The following is a 16,144-nucleotide window of genomic DNA, read 5'->3' on the forward strand; positions in this document are numbered from 1 at the left end:
CAGGTTGATCAATTAGCTAGAAAGTACTACTATGTTTATTTGTTGATGTCATGTCATTGGACAAGTACGTGTAAAGTGATAATAAAGTATTATATCGACTTATATAACCACTGCCGAATGGTATCATTTGATTATAGTATTTAAATACTTGATAAAATCATTGGTTTCATAGAACTGGGGTCAATCTTCAGGACAATAAAGAGAGAGTGGTAGCATAACAATGAACTTTAGAGATGAAAGACCTACTACAAGCCCAAATGCATTCAATATATCTAGACTTTTGGACTCAAATCGTGAAAGGCCAGGAATTGCTTGTATATTCCTGAGTAAATTTGACATGAAGAGGGGAAATATTGTAATCTGGTCTAAGAGCATCAATGATGCGACATTCGACTTGACCAATATTGAATTCAAATCGTTGCCGGCTGGTATTCACGAACAAACTGATGATATTGTCAATTTTGTAGTTCCTAGAGGATCTGGCGCCGGGGATAATGCCAAGGACGCTGTTTATGATTACGGCATTGCTTATTTTAAACAAAATTCTTTTGATATTATTGAAAATGATAATCAGGTTGATAGAAGTAAAGTTCAAATGTTTTCTCTTGGTATAATTATTGATGTCCAAGGTGCCTCATCAGATAGTAATAAGCGATTCTATAAAGAAACGTACCTTGCATACGGCGCCAACAGATATGCAGGTTATCTAAAGAAACTACTAAGTCAATGGACAAGGCAGAACGATCTTGATAAATTTGATATTTTTCAGAATTTTTTTGAGAAGAATAGCAAACAGCACATAGCGGGATGTACAGTAGAAAGAGCCGACGATTCGATTGAGGAAGGGCGACATTTGGTTGAATATTTCCCTTATTGGGTAAGGAAGTTAGGGCCTTTGATTTTTCCACTTTGGAAAGCGAGTCTTCTTCAGAGGAGGATATTAATATTAGTTCCTCAAGGAGAATCCTTTGAATTATGCAATTCCTTAGTCTACTGCGTTTTTATAATATCGATGCTTTCAAAAGACTTGGTAGGGAATCATGTGAGCGACGAGTACATCACGCCTATTTTCACGGTGTCAACATCAGATATACCATTCCTGGAATCCTTCAAAAATGGGAGTGGTTATGTCGCCACAACCAGTGAGGAAATATTGCTGTATAAACCTGAAATATATGACGTAGTAGTCAAACTTCCCTCAAGTTCAATTATGAGAGAATTTCCGGAGAAAGACGTCGAAATCCTTACTGCATCTTGCGAACAAAGCAAAGCCACTCCTCTTGACTTGGAGACGTATGAAAAAGCAATACTTGGTGAATTAAGAGATGATATTTCAATAAGTGTGAAAAGCAAGCTTCAAAAGGTGACAGAGCCTATATCGTGGTTGCAGTTTTTAATCGACGGGTTTTATCTTCTAACCACTGCAGGCTATATAGTGGCGCCCTATCACCTGGTAAAGAATCTCAGGATTCCGAAGCACGTTTCTCGTCCAAAAGCTGAGGATTCGGAAACGCAGATAACTGAAAATCTAATTTGCTATTTCCACCTTAGAACGTCAAATTTGTACAACATGCTGAAAGACCTTATTCAAAAGAACGAAGATGAAGATTCAGCACAACCGATTATTATTGCAGCTTCATTCTTAACCGAGTTAAATTTAGATTGCTTTAGTATACAGGATCACCAATTTATTAAGGATATCGTCGATAAATGGTTTCAAAAAAGCATTGATATCAGTCATCTTCCAGAATGTGTTGGGAATCTTTGCTAACCGTCCCAAGAATGAGCTAAAATGAAGCTGCAAGGACAAGATGAAGACAAAAAACATTGTATATGTCTCTGTAAGTATATCTTATGTATGTGTATAGTCTAGTTTTTATAGGGTTTGTTAGTAGAATACATTCATTTATCATCGTTCGGGAGTTCCCGCTTTAATTTTTCCACGAATTTTGGGACTTAATTTGAAGTGCATATATGAACTAATATTTCTAATAATTCAATTCCAGAGAATTTAAGTATTCGTCACCTTTATATCAAAATACCAGCCAGAGAGCACATGCGACAATTGAAATACCAATAACAGCAGTAATGATACCTGCGCCTGCCTTGGAGCCTTTCGTAATGTTCAAAGGAGCCAAGTTCGTAGGCTGTGCTTGTGTACCGGCTGCCCCATCACCAGCAGACGAACCACCCTCATCGGCAGTATATGGAGCGGGTTTATCTAAAGCCCTTGTGTTTACCATAACCTCTAAGGCCGCCATTTGTTCACCTAAACCATACATACCATCCCATGTGCCATTGAACCAATTTAGCCCACATGTATGACCATCAGTACCACCAGAACATGATTTAGCAGCTGCAATTGCAGACGTATTCAACCAGGTCATAATTTGGTTTCTGGTTTCTGGCACCAATTGTGCAGTAACACCTAAGAATCGAGCAAAGTAGGCTTTGAAAGAACGTTGATCTGTATTACAAGAATTTGGACCTTGACAGGCCGCTTCATACACGATACCGTCCTGAAAAAACACTTGAGAAGAGTTCAAAAATTCCTTCGTTCTTGTGTGCCACAGGTCGGATCCCGTAAAGTTGTAAAGATAAGCAGAACCAGCTAATAACAAGCCTTGGTTATATGTCCATTGATATGAAGTGACTTTAGTACAATTATCGCCGATACTAACACCATCGTAAACATACTTATAGGTACCATTAGAAATCAAATTTACGCCAACCATCCACTCATAAACTTTTTCAGCCCAATCGACGTACGTTTGGTTACCTGTATATCTTGCCAGTCTTGCAGCTATGTGGAACAAGGCACCATTTGAAACGGTGTTTTTATAGTCATAACCAGAGTTCCAGACAAAAATTTGCCATCTTAGACCACCACCACAGGAATCCGCATCCCAACGCAACGCCATCGTATTGAAAACAGCTTGCGCCAGGTATAACCATTGTGGTTCGTCTGCAGGAGGGTTAGTGAAATTTCTCTCCGCGGCAGTCATGGCAGCAATACCCCAAAAGGCTTGATCATCATTACCCTCGGTGGTAGATTGATTCAGTGGAATATAGTCATTGTCATCACCGGATTGGTGTACCATAGCAGCTATAATTTCATCATTATAAGTATCGTTATCCATGAAAAACCAATAATCCAGCATGCAGCCCCATGCACCACCAGCTTCCCACCAATAATATGGATCCGAAAACATACCGATTGTCTTACCATACTGATTGCCTGTGTAATAATCCATCAAACCATAAGCGATCAGTGATGTAGCATTTTCTAGAGATTCGTAGTTGTCTAAATCCAATTCGACGGCATTTGAAAATTTCGTGAAGAAGAGTACGCTTAGTAACCCTATAACTTTGTTTAGTAGCATTTTAGATGTTCTCGTTTTTCAGGCAAACCCAAATGAAAAGGAAAATCAGAAAAGAGGAAGGAGTGTGTGTTTATTGTGCTCACTATAGTATGTTTTTCGAAAGATTTCCGTGGTGTAGTCACTCTTTCGTCTTTCTATTATTCGAGCGTCTCTTTACCGAAGTCTTTCAGTGTTGCAGACTAGCTTAATAAACGAAAGAATATGAATGTAGAGTCAGCAGTGAGCAATGAGAGATAAATGCATCATTCAAGTAATCGCTGCGCTGATCATGAAATCAGGGCTTTCCCCCATCTGACAATTTTTCTTTCTGCATGTACGAAGTTAATTCGCGCCCGTTTGAGGCGCGAAACCGGGTGACGCGACAGGCCCGCTATGAATAGAATATGTTATATATGATATACATAATTCAATGCGTATATGCTACGCTATTGAGAGGTAATGATTGAGAGGAAATGATTGAATGTTCTCCGGATCGCAGTGAACTAGACGGAAAGCCGCCTGTTCTCGAAGTGGGAAGGGCTTGCTTTTATGAGGGTGCGGAAAAATTGCATGGAATCGCTCTAACTTCTAAGGCCTGGTGCTGGAGCGTCGACATGTCACTCCGAAATTGGTAGTCTAACTTTTAATCTTGTTTTAAGGTCAATTTGCCTCTCCTGGTTACTTACTTGTTCTCTGCTATTTCTAATCAACCACGCTTGAAATGACGCGTCGCGGGGAAGTCGCGTAAACTCGATATTATTATCGTTTTATTTTTGAATGAAATTTTCATTGCTAGCAACTATTCAGTTTATAAAACTTGACATATTGGTTAAGGATCCAAGTGAAGTATTCAGTGACAGTGCGCGAGAAGTAATTTAGAGGAGAAATGTTCAGACAATCAAAAAGAAGGATTGCTTCAAGGAAAAACTTTAGCCCATACGATGATATGGTCAAGAGTGAATTGGATAAAGGGAACGCAAATGCAGCCAATCAGGTTATCTTAGGTTCCACATCATCTGAAGAAGAAAAAAAACTGTATGCCAAATTGTACGAGTCCAAATTATCGTTTTATGATTTGCCACCGCAGGGAGAAATAACTTTAGAACAGTTTGAGATGTGGGCCATCGATCGTCTCAAGATTCTGCTAGAAATCGAATCCTGTCTCTCCAGAAACAAATCCATTAAGGAAATCGAGACTATAATCAAGCCGCAACTCCAGAAAACACTGCCTTTCAATACAGAGAGTTTGGAAGATAAAAAAAAGGACTTTTACTCTCATTTCATTTTGAGATTATGCTTTTGCCGTTCCAAGGAACTACGGGAGAAGTTTATTAGAGCTGAAACTTTCCTGTTTAAGATCAGATTCAATATGTTAACTTCCTCTGACCAGACAAAATTCGTCCAGTCGTTAGCTCTACCCCTATTGCAGTTCATCTCCAGTGAAGAAAAAGCGGAACTCTCACACCAATTGTATCAAACAATTTCAGCTTCTCTACAGTTTCAATTGAACCTTAACGAGGAACACCAAAGAAAACAGTATTTCCAACAAGAAAAATTCATCAAGTTACCTTTCGAAAATGTGATAGAACTAGTGGGAAACCGTCAAGTTTTTTTGAAGAGCGGGTACGCCTATTTACCGCAATTTCAACAACTGAATTTGCTTTCTAATGAGTTTGCCAGCAAATTGAACGAGGAATTATTAAGGACCTACCTTTATTTACCAAGACTTAATGAAGATGATAGGTTACTACCGATTCTAAACCATCTCTCATCAGGGTACACAATTGCGGATTTCAACCAGCAAAAGGCAAACCAATTCACTGGGAACGTAGACGACGAAATAAATGCGCAAAGTGTCTGGTCTGAGGAAATTAGCTCAAATTACCCACTAAGCATCAAAAACTTGATGGAGGGCCTTAAGAAGAACCACCACTTAAGGTATTACGGTAGACAACAACTGAGTCTGTTTTTAAAAGGTATCGGGTTGAGCGCTGATGAAGCTTTGAAATTTTGGTCTGAGGCATTTACGAGAAACGGGAACATGACAATGGAGAAGTTCAATAAAGAATACCGCTACAGTTTCAGGCACAACTACGGTCTTGAAGGTAACAGGATCAACTATAAACCATGGGACTGTCACACTATTTTATCAAAGCCCAGACCCGGGCGTGGTGATTATCACGGATGCCCCTTCCGTGACTGGGGTCACGAGAGACTATCTGCGGAATTGCGTTCCATGAAGTTGACCCAAACGCAAATCATCAGCGTCCTCGATTCGTGCCAAAAGGGTGAATACACAATTGCATGCACCAAAGTGTTCGAAATGACACACAATTCTGCCTCAGCGGATTTGGAGGTTGGAGAACAAACGCATATTGCCCATCCTAACCTCTACTTTGAAAGGTCACGGCAACTGCAAAAGAAAAAGCTGAAGCTAGAAAAGGAAAAACTCTCTGATAATGGCAATCATTAGTGCATGAAAAGAGAGAAGAAGGAAGAAAAAGGAAAAACAAGCAAATAGAACCGAAGCGATACGTAATTTAGTCTACTATAAGTAAAAACCCAGAATGAATAAAAAAAGTAAGAAACGATAACCGCTGCACAATATATTACTGCGTGCGTACATTATCTCAAAGACAGCCAAGATATGTATATTTTCCGATTTTTCCTCATACTATAATAGCTGGCCAGAGAAACTTTATACTTCCGTGGCTGCAAGTCATTGCGCTGTTGCTCTGACACAGGCAAGAGGGAAAAGCGTACCGCTTGTGCTTTGGACCTGTTTCTTCGACCAAACCTGCCACCTTCTTCCATTGCAGGCGGGGCCACTTTTTTCGTTCAGACCTACGATTTTGTTGCACGGGTCCATCCACGGGCATTTACTGGGGAAGAACCTGCTGCAGTAGGAGAGCTACCTTTTCCGGTATAGCCTCCGGTACCAAAAAATACAAATGCTGCGTTTTCTGAATACGTAGCAAACCTGCAAACGCACAGGAGGGGCAGTATCCCGCCGATTTGGTAATGCTGTGATGCAACCTGGAGGATCCGGTTTTTGGCAACAGCGGAAGTAAAAAACCGGGAAGATCTAATATTTCCTTATGCAGGTATTCTGTGACTAAAAAGTATAGAAGGTTATTTTACACCGCTCATAGATTAGAGTTTGTGCGATATTATTGAAGAATATCGCCCATTTTCCTTTCCGCGGACCTCAAACCGCACCCATTCCTGTAGGATAAACACGTTTGGCTCCTTCGAAGGAAAGAAAAAAAGCAGCCACAATAACGCTACATGGAAAATCAGCCCACTCGGAAGTTAAAAACGGTGTGGGCGGATTTGCACGATGCGATGATAAATTTTAGGGACAGTGCTTGCACCTGCCCACAAACCGCTGCACAACGTGTCAGTTGTAAAGACTAATTCCAGTCATACGCCCACCCCTCACGAGGATAACTTAGAATATCGTGGAATCAAGGATAACTTCAGATTAGGTCAAGGGAAGAATGCAACCGAACGCTGCGGTCTACGGGCTTTTTGCTGCGAGGCTAATTTTCTTCCTTTGTTTTTTTTTCGAATGTTTAGTTTTTCATGCAAACAGACGTTATTCTTGGCAGGCCATTATGTAAGAGTGTGGAAACATAATTCTTGCGCACACGAGGTTTTCTTAACCGTTCCTGTTTCATCTCGTGGCAATGTCTGTGGCCCGGCAGCGTAGGCAAAATCAAGCTCAAAAATGGTTACGTAATTATGATGTCTTCGAGCGTGAGGATCTAGGAAAGGAGAACGGGAATTGTATATATATATACATATATGGATGTATCTATCTTGCATGCAGAATGTTTTTCCTGCACATATTCCTTTCCTTTTTTTTCTTCTTTCGTTTGCAGACTAAAACGGCCATACTCTCTCATAACCCCCCTCTCTATTTTTCCTTTTTTATTTTTGATAGGAACTCTTTACAGCTCGAACAGTCAGTCATTTCAATCAAGCAGTCGCTCCCATCCTACATACCTCCCCTCAGTTCCTAGCTAAAACTTTGTGGTTTTCTTCTTCTTCAATTTCTTCTTCTTGATATTTTATTTTAATAAGACCATTGCTTCCTTTTCTTTGCAGGAATTCATCATTCATCAAGCTGAAAAATATGTACCATGTTCCTGAAATGAGGTTACATTATCCCCTGGTGAACACTCAATCCAACGCTGCGATAACACCCACTAGAAATTACGACAATACTCTTCCTTCGTTCAACGAGTTGTCCCATCAAAACACGATCAATCTCCCATTCATCCAGCGCAAAACTCCAAACGCATATGCAAACGTTGCTCAATTAGCCACGTCACCAACTCCGGCTAAATCTGGGTATTACTGTCGCTATTATGCTGTTCCTTTCCCCGCCTACCCACAGCAACCACCGTCTCCATACCAACAAGCTATGCTTCCTTATGCAACTATTCCTGGCAACAATTTCCAGCCATCCCCCTTTCCCATGATGGCCGTGATGTCTCCAGAAGTTCAATTTGATGGATCATATTTGAATTCCTTGCATGCACATACAGAATTACCCCCAATCATGCAAGGTTCTAATGATGTTCATAACACACGTCAAAATGCCCTTACACCAATGGCGAAGGCGACTGCGACTGCAATGACAAAAATGCCTGGATTTAGTTCCACCTCCGTTCTCAAACCACGTGTGATAACAACAATGTGGGAAGATGAAAGTACTATCTGCTATCAAGTCGAGGCAAACGGTATATCCGTTGTACGCAGGGCGGATAACAACATGATTAACGGTACCAAGTTGTTGAACGTCACAAAAATGACAAGGGGAAGAAGAGATGGGATATTAAGATCTGAGAAAGTTAGAGAAGTCGTCAAGATTGGCTCCATGCACCTCAAAGGTGTCTGGATCCCTTTCGAAAGAGCATACATCCTGGCTCAACGTGAACAAATTTTAGATCATATGTATCCTCTTTTCGTTAAAGATATCGAATCAATGGTTGATGCCAGCAAAGCCACTGACAAAATTCTAACTCCTGAATCCAATCCTTGCTCTATCAAGCAAGAGTTATCTGAAGGCAAGGACGAGTTTGCTACCGAAATAAAACTGAAGGGTAGTGAAGACTTGTTGAATGGAGTATCTAATCACATTGGGAGTGAGCTGACCCAATTGAAAATTAACGATTTTGATACTGAGGCTCAAACTAGCAGAGCAAAGAATGAACTATCCTAAAAAGATAGCAAAAATCCGTTAACTCTTTGAGCTGCAAACAAGAATCAAAAAAGGATGCTAAAGTTTGTGCAATTATTTACTGCCAAACCCTCCTAACTATAAAACATAAATAACGGACATAAAAAAATTTGTAACATTATAAATCATAAAATTAAATTTTTTATTAACTGCAGGCTTTCAATTATCCTGAAAAACCTATGGACCCTTATTGCAATACCCATGCTGACCGCAGTTTCCCGTACTACTAACATGTTGTCTACCAGGCCTATGCCTCGACGTTGCTACTATGGAGAAAACGTCACTTTTTCGCGCGAAAAAAATAATATGATACCTTTTTGAAACAGGCCATCATTTATTTTTTGATATCATTACGCGTCGTGGTTTGTAAACTTAGCACAAAATAAAAGGAAAAAGGCATGCCAAAAAATTACCTGTAAATAAAGATGTCCTTATACAAAAACGCAGCGTTAGCTTTTGGTTACACAAAAAACAATTTTGAACACAATCAGAAGAAAAGGAATAGGGGTTTTGCTTGGCTACGCAAAAAAAAAGAAAGAAGAAAAAACGAAAAGGCTCTATAATAGGCTCTCTTAGACAGTATGAACGGATCTCCCACTCCTAAGCGATATTCATCCAAATCTTCAAGACTTCACGACGACTACTACAATATTCCGTACCAATATTCCAATCCAAATCCAATGAATAGAGACTACAATGACGTAGGGTCGCGCATGAATGCCGATAAACTGGTGCCGGAGGAGTACAAACGGAATACAGAATTCATCAACAAAGCTGTCCAGCAAAACAAGGAGCTGAATTTCAAATTGAGAGAAAAACAAAACGAAATATTCGAACTCAAGAAGATAGCCGAAACACTGCGCTCAAAACTGGAGAAGTACGTCGACATCACCAAAAAGCTTGAAGATCAAAATCTCAATCTTCAGATAAAGTTGAACGATCTGGAAAAGAAACTTTCTGATGCCAATGCTGTCATCAAGGATAGGAGCTACTCTAATGTCAAAGAGCCCGCGGTCGATGAAAACTTTGTCTCGCAGGACTACGATCAAATAAACGTACCAAAAAACAGAGCACCAGGCGCAAGAATTAATCCTCGCCCGAACAACAAAGGGTCTAATGGTTCAGAACAAGACAGCAGGCTAAAAGCAATTGAAAAAACTCTTTCAGTTCTTACAAATTATGTCATGAGGACAGAAGACAGTAATAATGATAAAGCATCACCTTTGCCTTCTCCTTTAAACACAATATCGCCGATAAATAATCGTTTAAATTTTCAAGAACCGAAAAAATACAATCCAATACACAATGTAAATCCGTCTGATGATGATATTATGATGTATGAGAGTGCGGAATTGAAACGTGTCGAAGAAGAGATAGAAGAGCTAAAAAGGAAGATACTCGTTAGAAAAAAGCATGATTTGAGGAAATTGTCTCTAAATAATCAGCTTCAAGAACTGCAAAGCATGATGGATGGCAATGATAACTTAAAACTTGACAGTCTTTCGAAGCATAATCATACTACGCATCGTCATTCTTCCCAGTCCCATCGCGATTACTCACCATCCTCTGATGCTTGCTTAGAGTGCTCTTCAAATGATTTGTTCGAGAAGAATAAAACCAAGCCAGAAAATAACACGTCAGAAACGTTCGCCACTCCAACACCTAATAACCGATAATAATTTTGGGAAGTGAATGCGCTGAAGCACATACTTAGGCATCTTGCGTAATTGTAGGGATAAAAAGCAAGCGCAAAAAAAAATACAAGGTCTTTACTCTACTTCTTCATTGTTGTTTTTGCATTGGAAGTAAGAAACTCGAATGTCTTTTATATTAAGTATTTTCTCTTTATATGATATATGATCAGAGAATTTTGTAATTATTACTTTTCTTTTAGTATTTTTCTTTTGCCTACTTCCTGACGGAAACTTCAGGTAATCCATATAAGTGCAAAAAGAATTAGAGTGGTGGAGTTTTATTCTGAAGATCACTGATTTAACTAAAAATGGTGAATTGAACGCACCAAGAACCAAGAATCTATAGTTTTCCACATATATGTCAATATATCGTTTTAGACGATACTGCATATATGGTTTACGGTCCTGATAGGGTAGCATGTTTGATAATGAAGGTATATAACACTAAGCGGTAACAATAAACTCAAGCCAAAGAAGCAATTCTTCAAGGTGAATAATTCCGAAATAATAGCTGGTCTTATTAGTAAATATCTTCATTGATTTAACGTCATTCCGGGACGATTTTCTGTTCAAGTAATAATTTAGCTTCAATGGACTATATTAAAAAGGCAATCTGGGGTCCTGATCCTAAAGAGCAACAGAAGAGAATCAAGTCTGTACTGAGGAAGAATGGTCGAAGTATAGATAAATCACTGCGAGAGCTGGCGGTGCTGCAGAATAAAACCCAACAACTTATCAAGAAATCGGCAAAGAAGAATGATATTAAGACAGTTCGATTATATGCTAAAGAACTATACCAAATCAATAAACAGTATGATAGAATGTACACTTCCAGAGCACAGTTAGATTCCGTTCGAATGAAGATAGACGAAGCGGTCAGAATGAACTCCTTATCGAATCAGATGGCTGATAGTGCGGGCTTGATGAGGGAAGTAAATTCCTTAGTGAGACTACCTCAATTGAGAAATACCATGATAGAATTAGAAAAGGAATTGATGAAGTCTGGTATTATAAGCGAAATGGTTGATGATACAATGGAGAGTGTTGGTGATGTAGGCGAAGAAATGGATGACGCTGTGGACGAGGAAGTTAATAAAATAGTTGAACAATACACGAACGAAAAATTCAAGAATGTTGATCATGTCCCTACCATAGAATTACCAACCAATGAGGAAGATCAGGAAATTCCAGATGAGAAGGTTGATGAAGAAGCAGATAAGATGGTAAATGAAATGCGTGAAAGGCTCAGAGCTTTACAAAACTAAAGTGTTTGACTGTACAAAAATAAATAGATGATTAAATAAGGAATGATACGAATGAGACAGTACAAAAAGGCGCCTGTGCCCCATGCGCGGATGTACCATATTTTTCTTTGCATGGTGGTACTAACAACGATGGTGCAAGCCATTGAGAATGAAAACGGCGAGTGCTCGGTTCTCTTAGTCTTCTCTTTTTGTCTTTCCGTGCTTCAATTCGAAGATCAAAACCTGGTAAACAGTTCAGGCATCAGTGTTTACAGTTTTACTCGATTCCAGCTTCTTTTCAAGCTTATCGAATTCCTTTAACGCTATCTCCTGTTCAGGATCCATAATTTGGATGACTTCTCTGACCTCATCGACGTAATGCTTCAACATGGACTCAATACCGTACTTCAAAGTCACTTCACTGGATGAGCACGAGGTACATGCACCTTGTAACCTCAAATACACCGTACCCGTCTTGGGGTCCCAGCCACGATAGTCGATGTCACCACCGTCCTCCAAAATAGCTGGCCTTATTCTTGTGTCTATTAGCTCTTCAATTAACTCACTGACCTCTTCATCTTCTTCTGTAAGTTCAAATTTGGGCATATTTATCTTGTAGCCCCCCTCTCCTTCTTCCTCCTGAACAGCATGAAATTCTTTGGATATAATATCATCACCGGAAGCAAGCTGCTTGGTCAATAAATCAACGATTTCAGGCTCAATACTGTTCCAGTGGACCATTCTATCTTTATTAATGGTGAGAAAATCGTCACCTATCATCAAAGATTCCACTCCGGGACATTGTACAAAGATTTGCTGAGCCAATTGGGAATGATTAATAAGGTTTTCATCAGTATTCTTAATAACGATACTCTTGCAGCCACGAGTCTGCAACATCTCACCATCCGTAGAGAGAAATTTTAGGGCATTTTCATTCGGAGTTGTTAAAGTTTTAATATGAATTAATCTTTGAGAATTTAATAAAAAAGAATTTGGTCTCGCAAACTTAGCGATTGACTTGAACATTGCTAGGGATTTTCGCGCTTCTCTTCTCTAGGCTATATGATGAGCCATTGAACATATTGTTATATACGGTTTTCCATATTAAGACTAATAATCATTATTTGAAAGTACATTACCGAACATCGGAAAAAGCTTGATTATTTGATCACTTGGTACGTTGGCATATTCAAAGGTTTTACTTAGCTTGAGCTCTATCAAATGCTCTCCTTTATATTCATCAGGATGCCTAGCCAGTATTAGTGCGATGTTGTAATCAAAAAGAATACGCTCAGACATAAGAGACCAGACCACAAAACGTGTGTCTTTCATTCTGAAAGCACTGTTGCACAATTTGTACATAGTACTTCTTTTCACCCTTACTCTATGGCTTGCTATATCATTTGTGGACAGTAACATCAATCTCACCTGATATATACATCAGTATCTTCTTTAAAGTTCTCTTGATGCCCGTTGTAACTAAGAATGATTACTTCTATTCTTGTTAGTTGTATTGCCTGATTTGGATACTGCACCCGTGCACGTCACGTTTAAGCTTGGTCCTTTGGACAGTGTGTGGAAAAACGAACTTTAAGAAAAAGACAAAGTAAGATATGGAAAAAAATAGGAGAGAAATAGGGAGAGTTGCACAATTAACCTAACTTCATATTATACTATCCTGCTAATAGCGTCAGTATTTTACTCAGATTTTGCATTAATCAAGTGGAATAGAAAACATCTCGGCGAGTTTTAATAAATACCAGGTGCAACCTCAGTAGCAGTAAGTTTACAGGAATTAAAAAGTACATAAGCACAACGAGAATGAGCCAGTATTGCCGACCTTTCCAACTGCTCGCATCTTTTCTATGTTGTTTCCTAGTGTTTGTAACAGCTAACAAGGAGAAGATAAATCAACGTGATTATCAGGTGTGTGCAGGAATGTATTCCAAGGAAGACTGGAAGGGCAAAGTCAATCCATTTATATCATTCAATCTTAAGAAAATAAGTGGATTGAGTATAGATTCTGATCCTGGTATAATTGTTGCAATTTATGATTTTCAAGATTTCGAGCACTTGGGCGTAGAAATGTCCGACGGAGAAATGTACTATGTTTGTGATGATTATGCTGTTGATACCGGACTTTGTGAAGAGGAAGATCGTGATAAGTTTATTATTCAGGACGTTGTATATGATCCGTATACTTCCGCCAACAGGTCTCTGGCCAATCCAATCATGACCTTTTCTCAAAATGAGGTAGGTTTACATGATGTTAGCTATCCAGTAACGGAGACGGGTTTTTATTGTGTCACTGCCTTCAAATCAACGGGCTCTACCAAATTCAACGCTGTGGTGAATTTTAGGAATGCGTATGGACATCTTGCAGGCACTGAGATTAATAAGCTGCCGCTATATGGTCTTTTAGCTGTGGCGTATGTTGTAGCCATGGCGTTATATTCATTCGCCTTCTGGAAACACAAGCACGAATTGCTACCATTACAAAAATATTTGTTGGCCTTTTTCGTGTTTTTAACCGCAGAAACAATATTTGTATGGGCTTACTATGATTTGAAAAATGAAAAGGGCAATACAGCGGGAATTAAAGTTTACATGGTGTTCCTATCTATATTGACGGCTGGTAAAGTCACATTTTCATTTTTCCTATTATTGATTATTGCTCTGGGTTACGGTATTGTATACCCTAAGTTAAATAAGACTTTGATGAGGCGTTGCCAAATGTATGCTGCATTGACGTATGCAATCTGCATTGGATTTTTAATCCAAAGTTATTTGACTAATATGGAAGCACCATCTCCATTGATCCTGATCACTTTGATCCCTATGGCGCTTGCATTGGTCATTTTCTACTACATGATTATCAGATCCATGACAAAAACCGTTATTTATTTGAAAGAACAGAGACAGATTGTGAAACTGAAAATGTACAAAAAGTTGCTGCTTATCATGTATGCTTCTTTTCTAAGTGTTCTAGCTGGCAGTATAGTTTCATCTTTTATTTACGTCGGCATGAACACCATTGATATGATTGAGAAAAATTGGAGATCGAGGTTCTTCGTTACGGATTTTTGGCCTACATTAGTGTATTTCATTGTTTTTGTCATTATTACATTCTTATGGAGACCAACTGACACTTCATACATGTTAGCTGCATCTCAGCAATTACCTACAGATCCAGAAAACGTTGCAGACTTCGACTTAGGTGATTTACAATCCTTCGACGATCAAGATGATGCTAGCATCATCACTGGCGAGCACGGCATAGACGAAGACATGAATTTGAATTTTACTGATGATGAAGAAGGGAATGATAATGTTAATAATCATGGCCTAGGTCATGAACCTTTACCGTCCTATCCAAAAAAATAACGTCCTCTCTACACAGGTTTGGTCAGAGGATAGAGGCAAAAAGATTAATATCTTCAAATCAGCGACGGAATTTTTTTTTCAAAAAGGTAAAGTATGTACTGTATATAATTCTAGTAAATGCAGATGTGAAAACGAACATAAAGTTAGCATGCCGCCCTCTATCTTTTTACCCGTTTATAACATTAATCACTGAGCTATATTCTAGACCTAACTTTTTCCTGTCCACTTTCTTCGAGCCGCGCGCCCAGTTGTTATTTTTTCGGTGCTAAGGTGAATCATATAAAAACGAAACAAGAGAAAGTTTTACTTGTCAAGAATAAATGATGGAAGAGAATTCCCTGATATGTGATGGCCAGTAGCTTCAGATAAGCGGCTTGAAGTTGGCCGACAGTGAAAAACCTAGTGTTCAAGGATGAATGCGGAACCCAAAGGATATAAGGTCGTGTGTTATACTAATGCTGCCCTTATTAGTTTTTCTTTGGCTTTTTCGGTTTTCGTATATAAGACAACATGTGTATTCTATTTGTTTATGATGAGACCACGTCCTTAGTGACAATGCTATAAACCCAGCTCTTCGATTCATTTTTAATGAAAGGGAGAAGAACTTTTTTGTCAAACGCTCTGAGTAATAAAATGCACATGCCATGATATTTGTAGTAACTTGGTCTTATATTTCCCAATACTTGTACGTCCCCCGGAGATCGTCCAAGGGGGCCATTCCACTCTCCGTCATTGCTCGAGTAATCTCGCCAGTAAGGTTGTTCCGCGCGCAATCTCATGCAGGTTGGGCGTCTCCCCAGAACTATCATTAGAATGTGCAGGTCATTCGGCATGCATGCAACGTATTGTTAATCCTTCTTTGTGACGTGTGCCTATAGGCAACAGACACGGTATAGAAAATATCATACCGAATAGAGATTATGTAACGTTACGGAGGGGCAATAAGTAGCGAACTCATAAAAAACTTGAGTTGTCCTGTACATCTATCTTCCTTTCAATTTTTTCCTTTTTTTTCATGCACCAAGCAAAAGGATTATGGGAACCTTTTAAGAAAAAACAGGAAAAAAAAAAATTGTAGTAATAACTGCAGTTGAGAAAATAAAGGGAAGTCAAGATACATAACGCGTCAGTTACGAACCGTACCTGGAGTTTTGAGGCTTGAGTATTGTCTATCCAACATATTCTGCTCTTTTGCCATAGACTTCGTTGGAA

General features: G+C 39.1%; 9 protein-coding genes across 9 annotated transcripts; 7 read left to right on the forward strand and 2 right to left on the reverse strand.

Moving 5' to 3' along the window:
* Positions 1 to 220: 220 nt before the first annotated feature.
* Positions 221 to 1,771, forward strand: ANR2 (Anr2p; the record flags this gene model as incomplete). Its single annotated transcript, XM_056229390.1, has 1 exon — positions 221 to 1,771. One exon carries the CDS (start codon positions 221 to 223, stop codon positions 1,769 to 1,771), a length of 1,551 nt encoding a protein of 516 aa, XP_056083413.1.
* A 262-nt stretch (positions 1,772 to 2,033) lies between these two features.
* DCW1 (putative mannan endo-1,6-alpha-mannosidase) lies at positions 2,034 to 3,383 on the reverse strand (the record flags this gene model as incomplete). Its single annotated transcript, XM_056229391.1, has 1 exon — positions 2,034 to 3,383. The coding sequence occupies one exon, from the start codon at positions 3,381 to 3,383 to the stop codon at positions 2,034 to 2,036; it is 1,350 nt and encodes a 449-aa protein (XP_056083414.1).
* An 865-nt stretch (positions 3,384 to 4,248) lies between these two features.
* Positions 4,249 to 5,835, forward strand: PRI2 (DNA primase subunit PRI2; the record flags this gene model as incomplete). The annotated part of the gene is made up of 1 exon (XM_056229392.1): positions 4,249 to 5,835. The coding sequence occupies one exon, from the start codon at positions 4,249 to 4,251 to the stop codon at positions 5,833 to 5,835; it is 1,587 nt and encodes a 528-aa protein (XP_056083415.1).
* Positions 5,836 to 7,051: 1,216 nt separating this feature from the next.
* Positions 7,052 to 7,387, forward strand: MMO1 (Mmo1p; the record flags this gene model as incomplete). Its single annotated transcript, XM_056229394.1, has 1 exon — positions 7,052 to 7,387. One exon carries the CDS (start codon positions 7,052 to 7,054, stop codon positions 7,385 to 7,387), a length of 336 nt encoding a protein of 111 aa, XP_056083416.1.
* Positions 7,388 to 7,500: 113 nt separating this feature from the next.
* On the forward strand, positions 7,501 to 8,592 carry PHD1 (Phd1p; the record flags this gene model as incomplete). Its single annotated transcript, XM_056229395.1, has 1 exon — positions 7,501 to 8,592. The coding sequence occupies one exon, from the start codon at positions 7,501 to 7,503 to the stop codon at positions 8,590 to 8,592; it is 1,092 nt and encodes a 363-aa protein (XP_056083417.1).
* Positions 8,593 to 9,191: 599 nt separating this feature from the next.
* On the forward strand, positions 9,192 to 10,286 carry SPC42 (Spc42p; the record flags this gene model as incomplete). The annotated part of the gene is made up of 1 exon (XM_056229396.1): positions 9,192 to 10,286. One exon carries the CDS (start codon positions 9,192 to 9,194, stop codon positions 10,284 to 10,286), a length of 1,095 nt encoding a protein of 364 aa, XP_056083418.1.
* Positions 10,287 to 10,894: 608 nt separating this feature from the next.
* On the forward strand, positions 10,895 to 11,569 carry VPS24 (ESCRT-III subunit protein VPS24; the record flags this gene model as incomplete). The annotated part of the gene is made up of 1 exon (XM_056229397.1): positions 10,895 to 11,569. The coding sequence occupies one exon, from the start codon at positions 10,895 to 10,897 to the stop codon at positions 11,567 to 11,569; it is 675 nt and encodes a 224-aa protein (XP_056083419.1).
* A 234-nt stretch (positions 11,570 to 11,803) lies between these two features.
* On the reverse strand, positions 11,804 to 12,574 carry NFU1 (Nfu1p; the record flags this gene model as incomplete). Its single annotated transcript, XM_056229398.1, has 1 exon — positions 11,804 to 12,574. One exon carries the CDS (start codon positions 12,572 to 12,574, stop codon positions 11,804 to 11,806), a length of 771 nt encoding a protein of 256 aa, XP_056083420.1.
* A 795-nt stretch (positions 12,575 to 13,369) lies between these two features.
* PTM1 (Ptm1p) lies at positions 13,370 to 14,932 on the forward strand (the record flags this gene model as incomplete). Its single annotated transcript, XM_056229399.1, has 1 exon — positions 13,370 to 14,932. One exon carries the CDS (start codon positions 13,370 to 13,372, stop codon positions 14,930 to 14,932), a length of 1,563 nt encoding a protein of 520 aa, XP_056083421.1.
* Positions 14,933 to 16,144: the final 1,212 nt, after the last annotated feature.

The sequence above is a fragment of the Saccharomyces kudriavzevii genome (genome assembly GCF_947243775.1).
Source record: "Saccharomyces kudriavzevii IFO 1802 strain IFO1802 genome assembly, chromosome: 11".
Classification (NCBI taxonomy): domain Eukaryota; kingdom Fungi; phylum Ascomycota; class Saccharomycetes; order Saccharomycetales; family Saccharomycetaceae; genus Saccharomyces; species Saccharomyces kudriavzevii.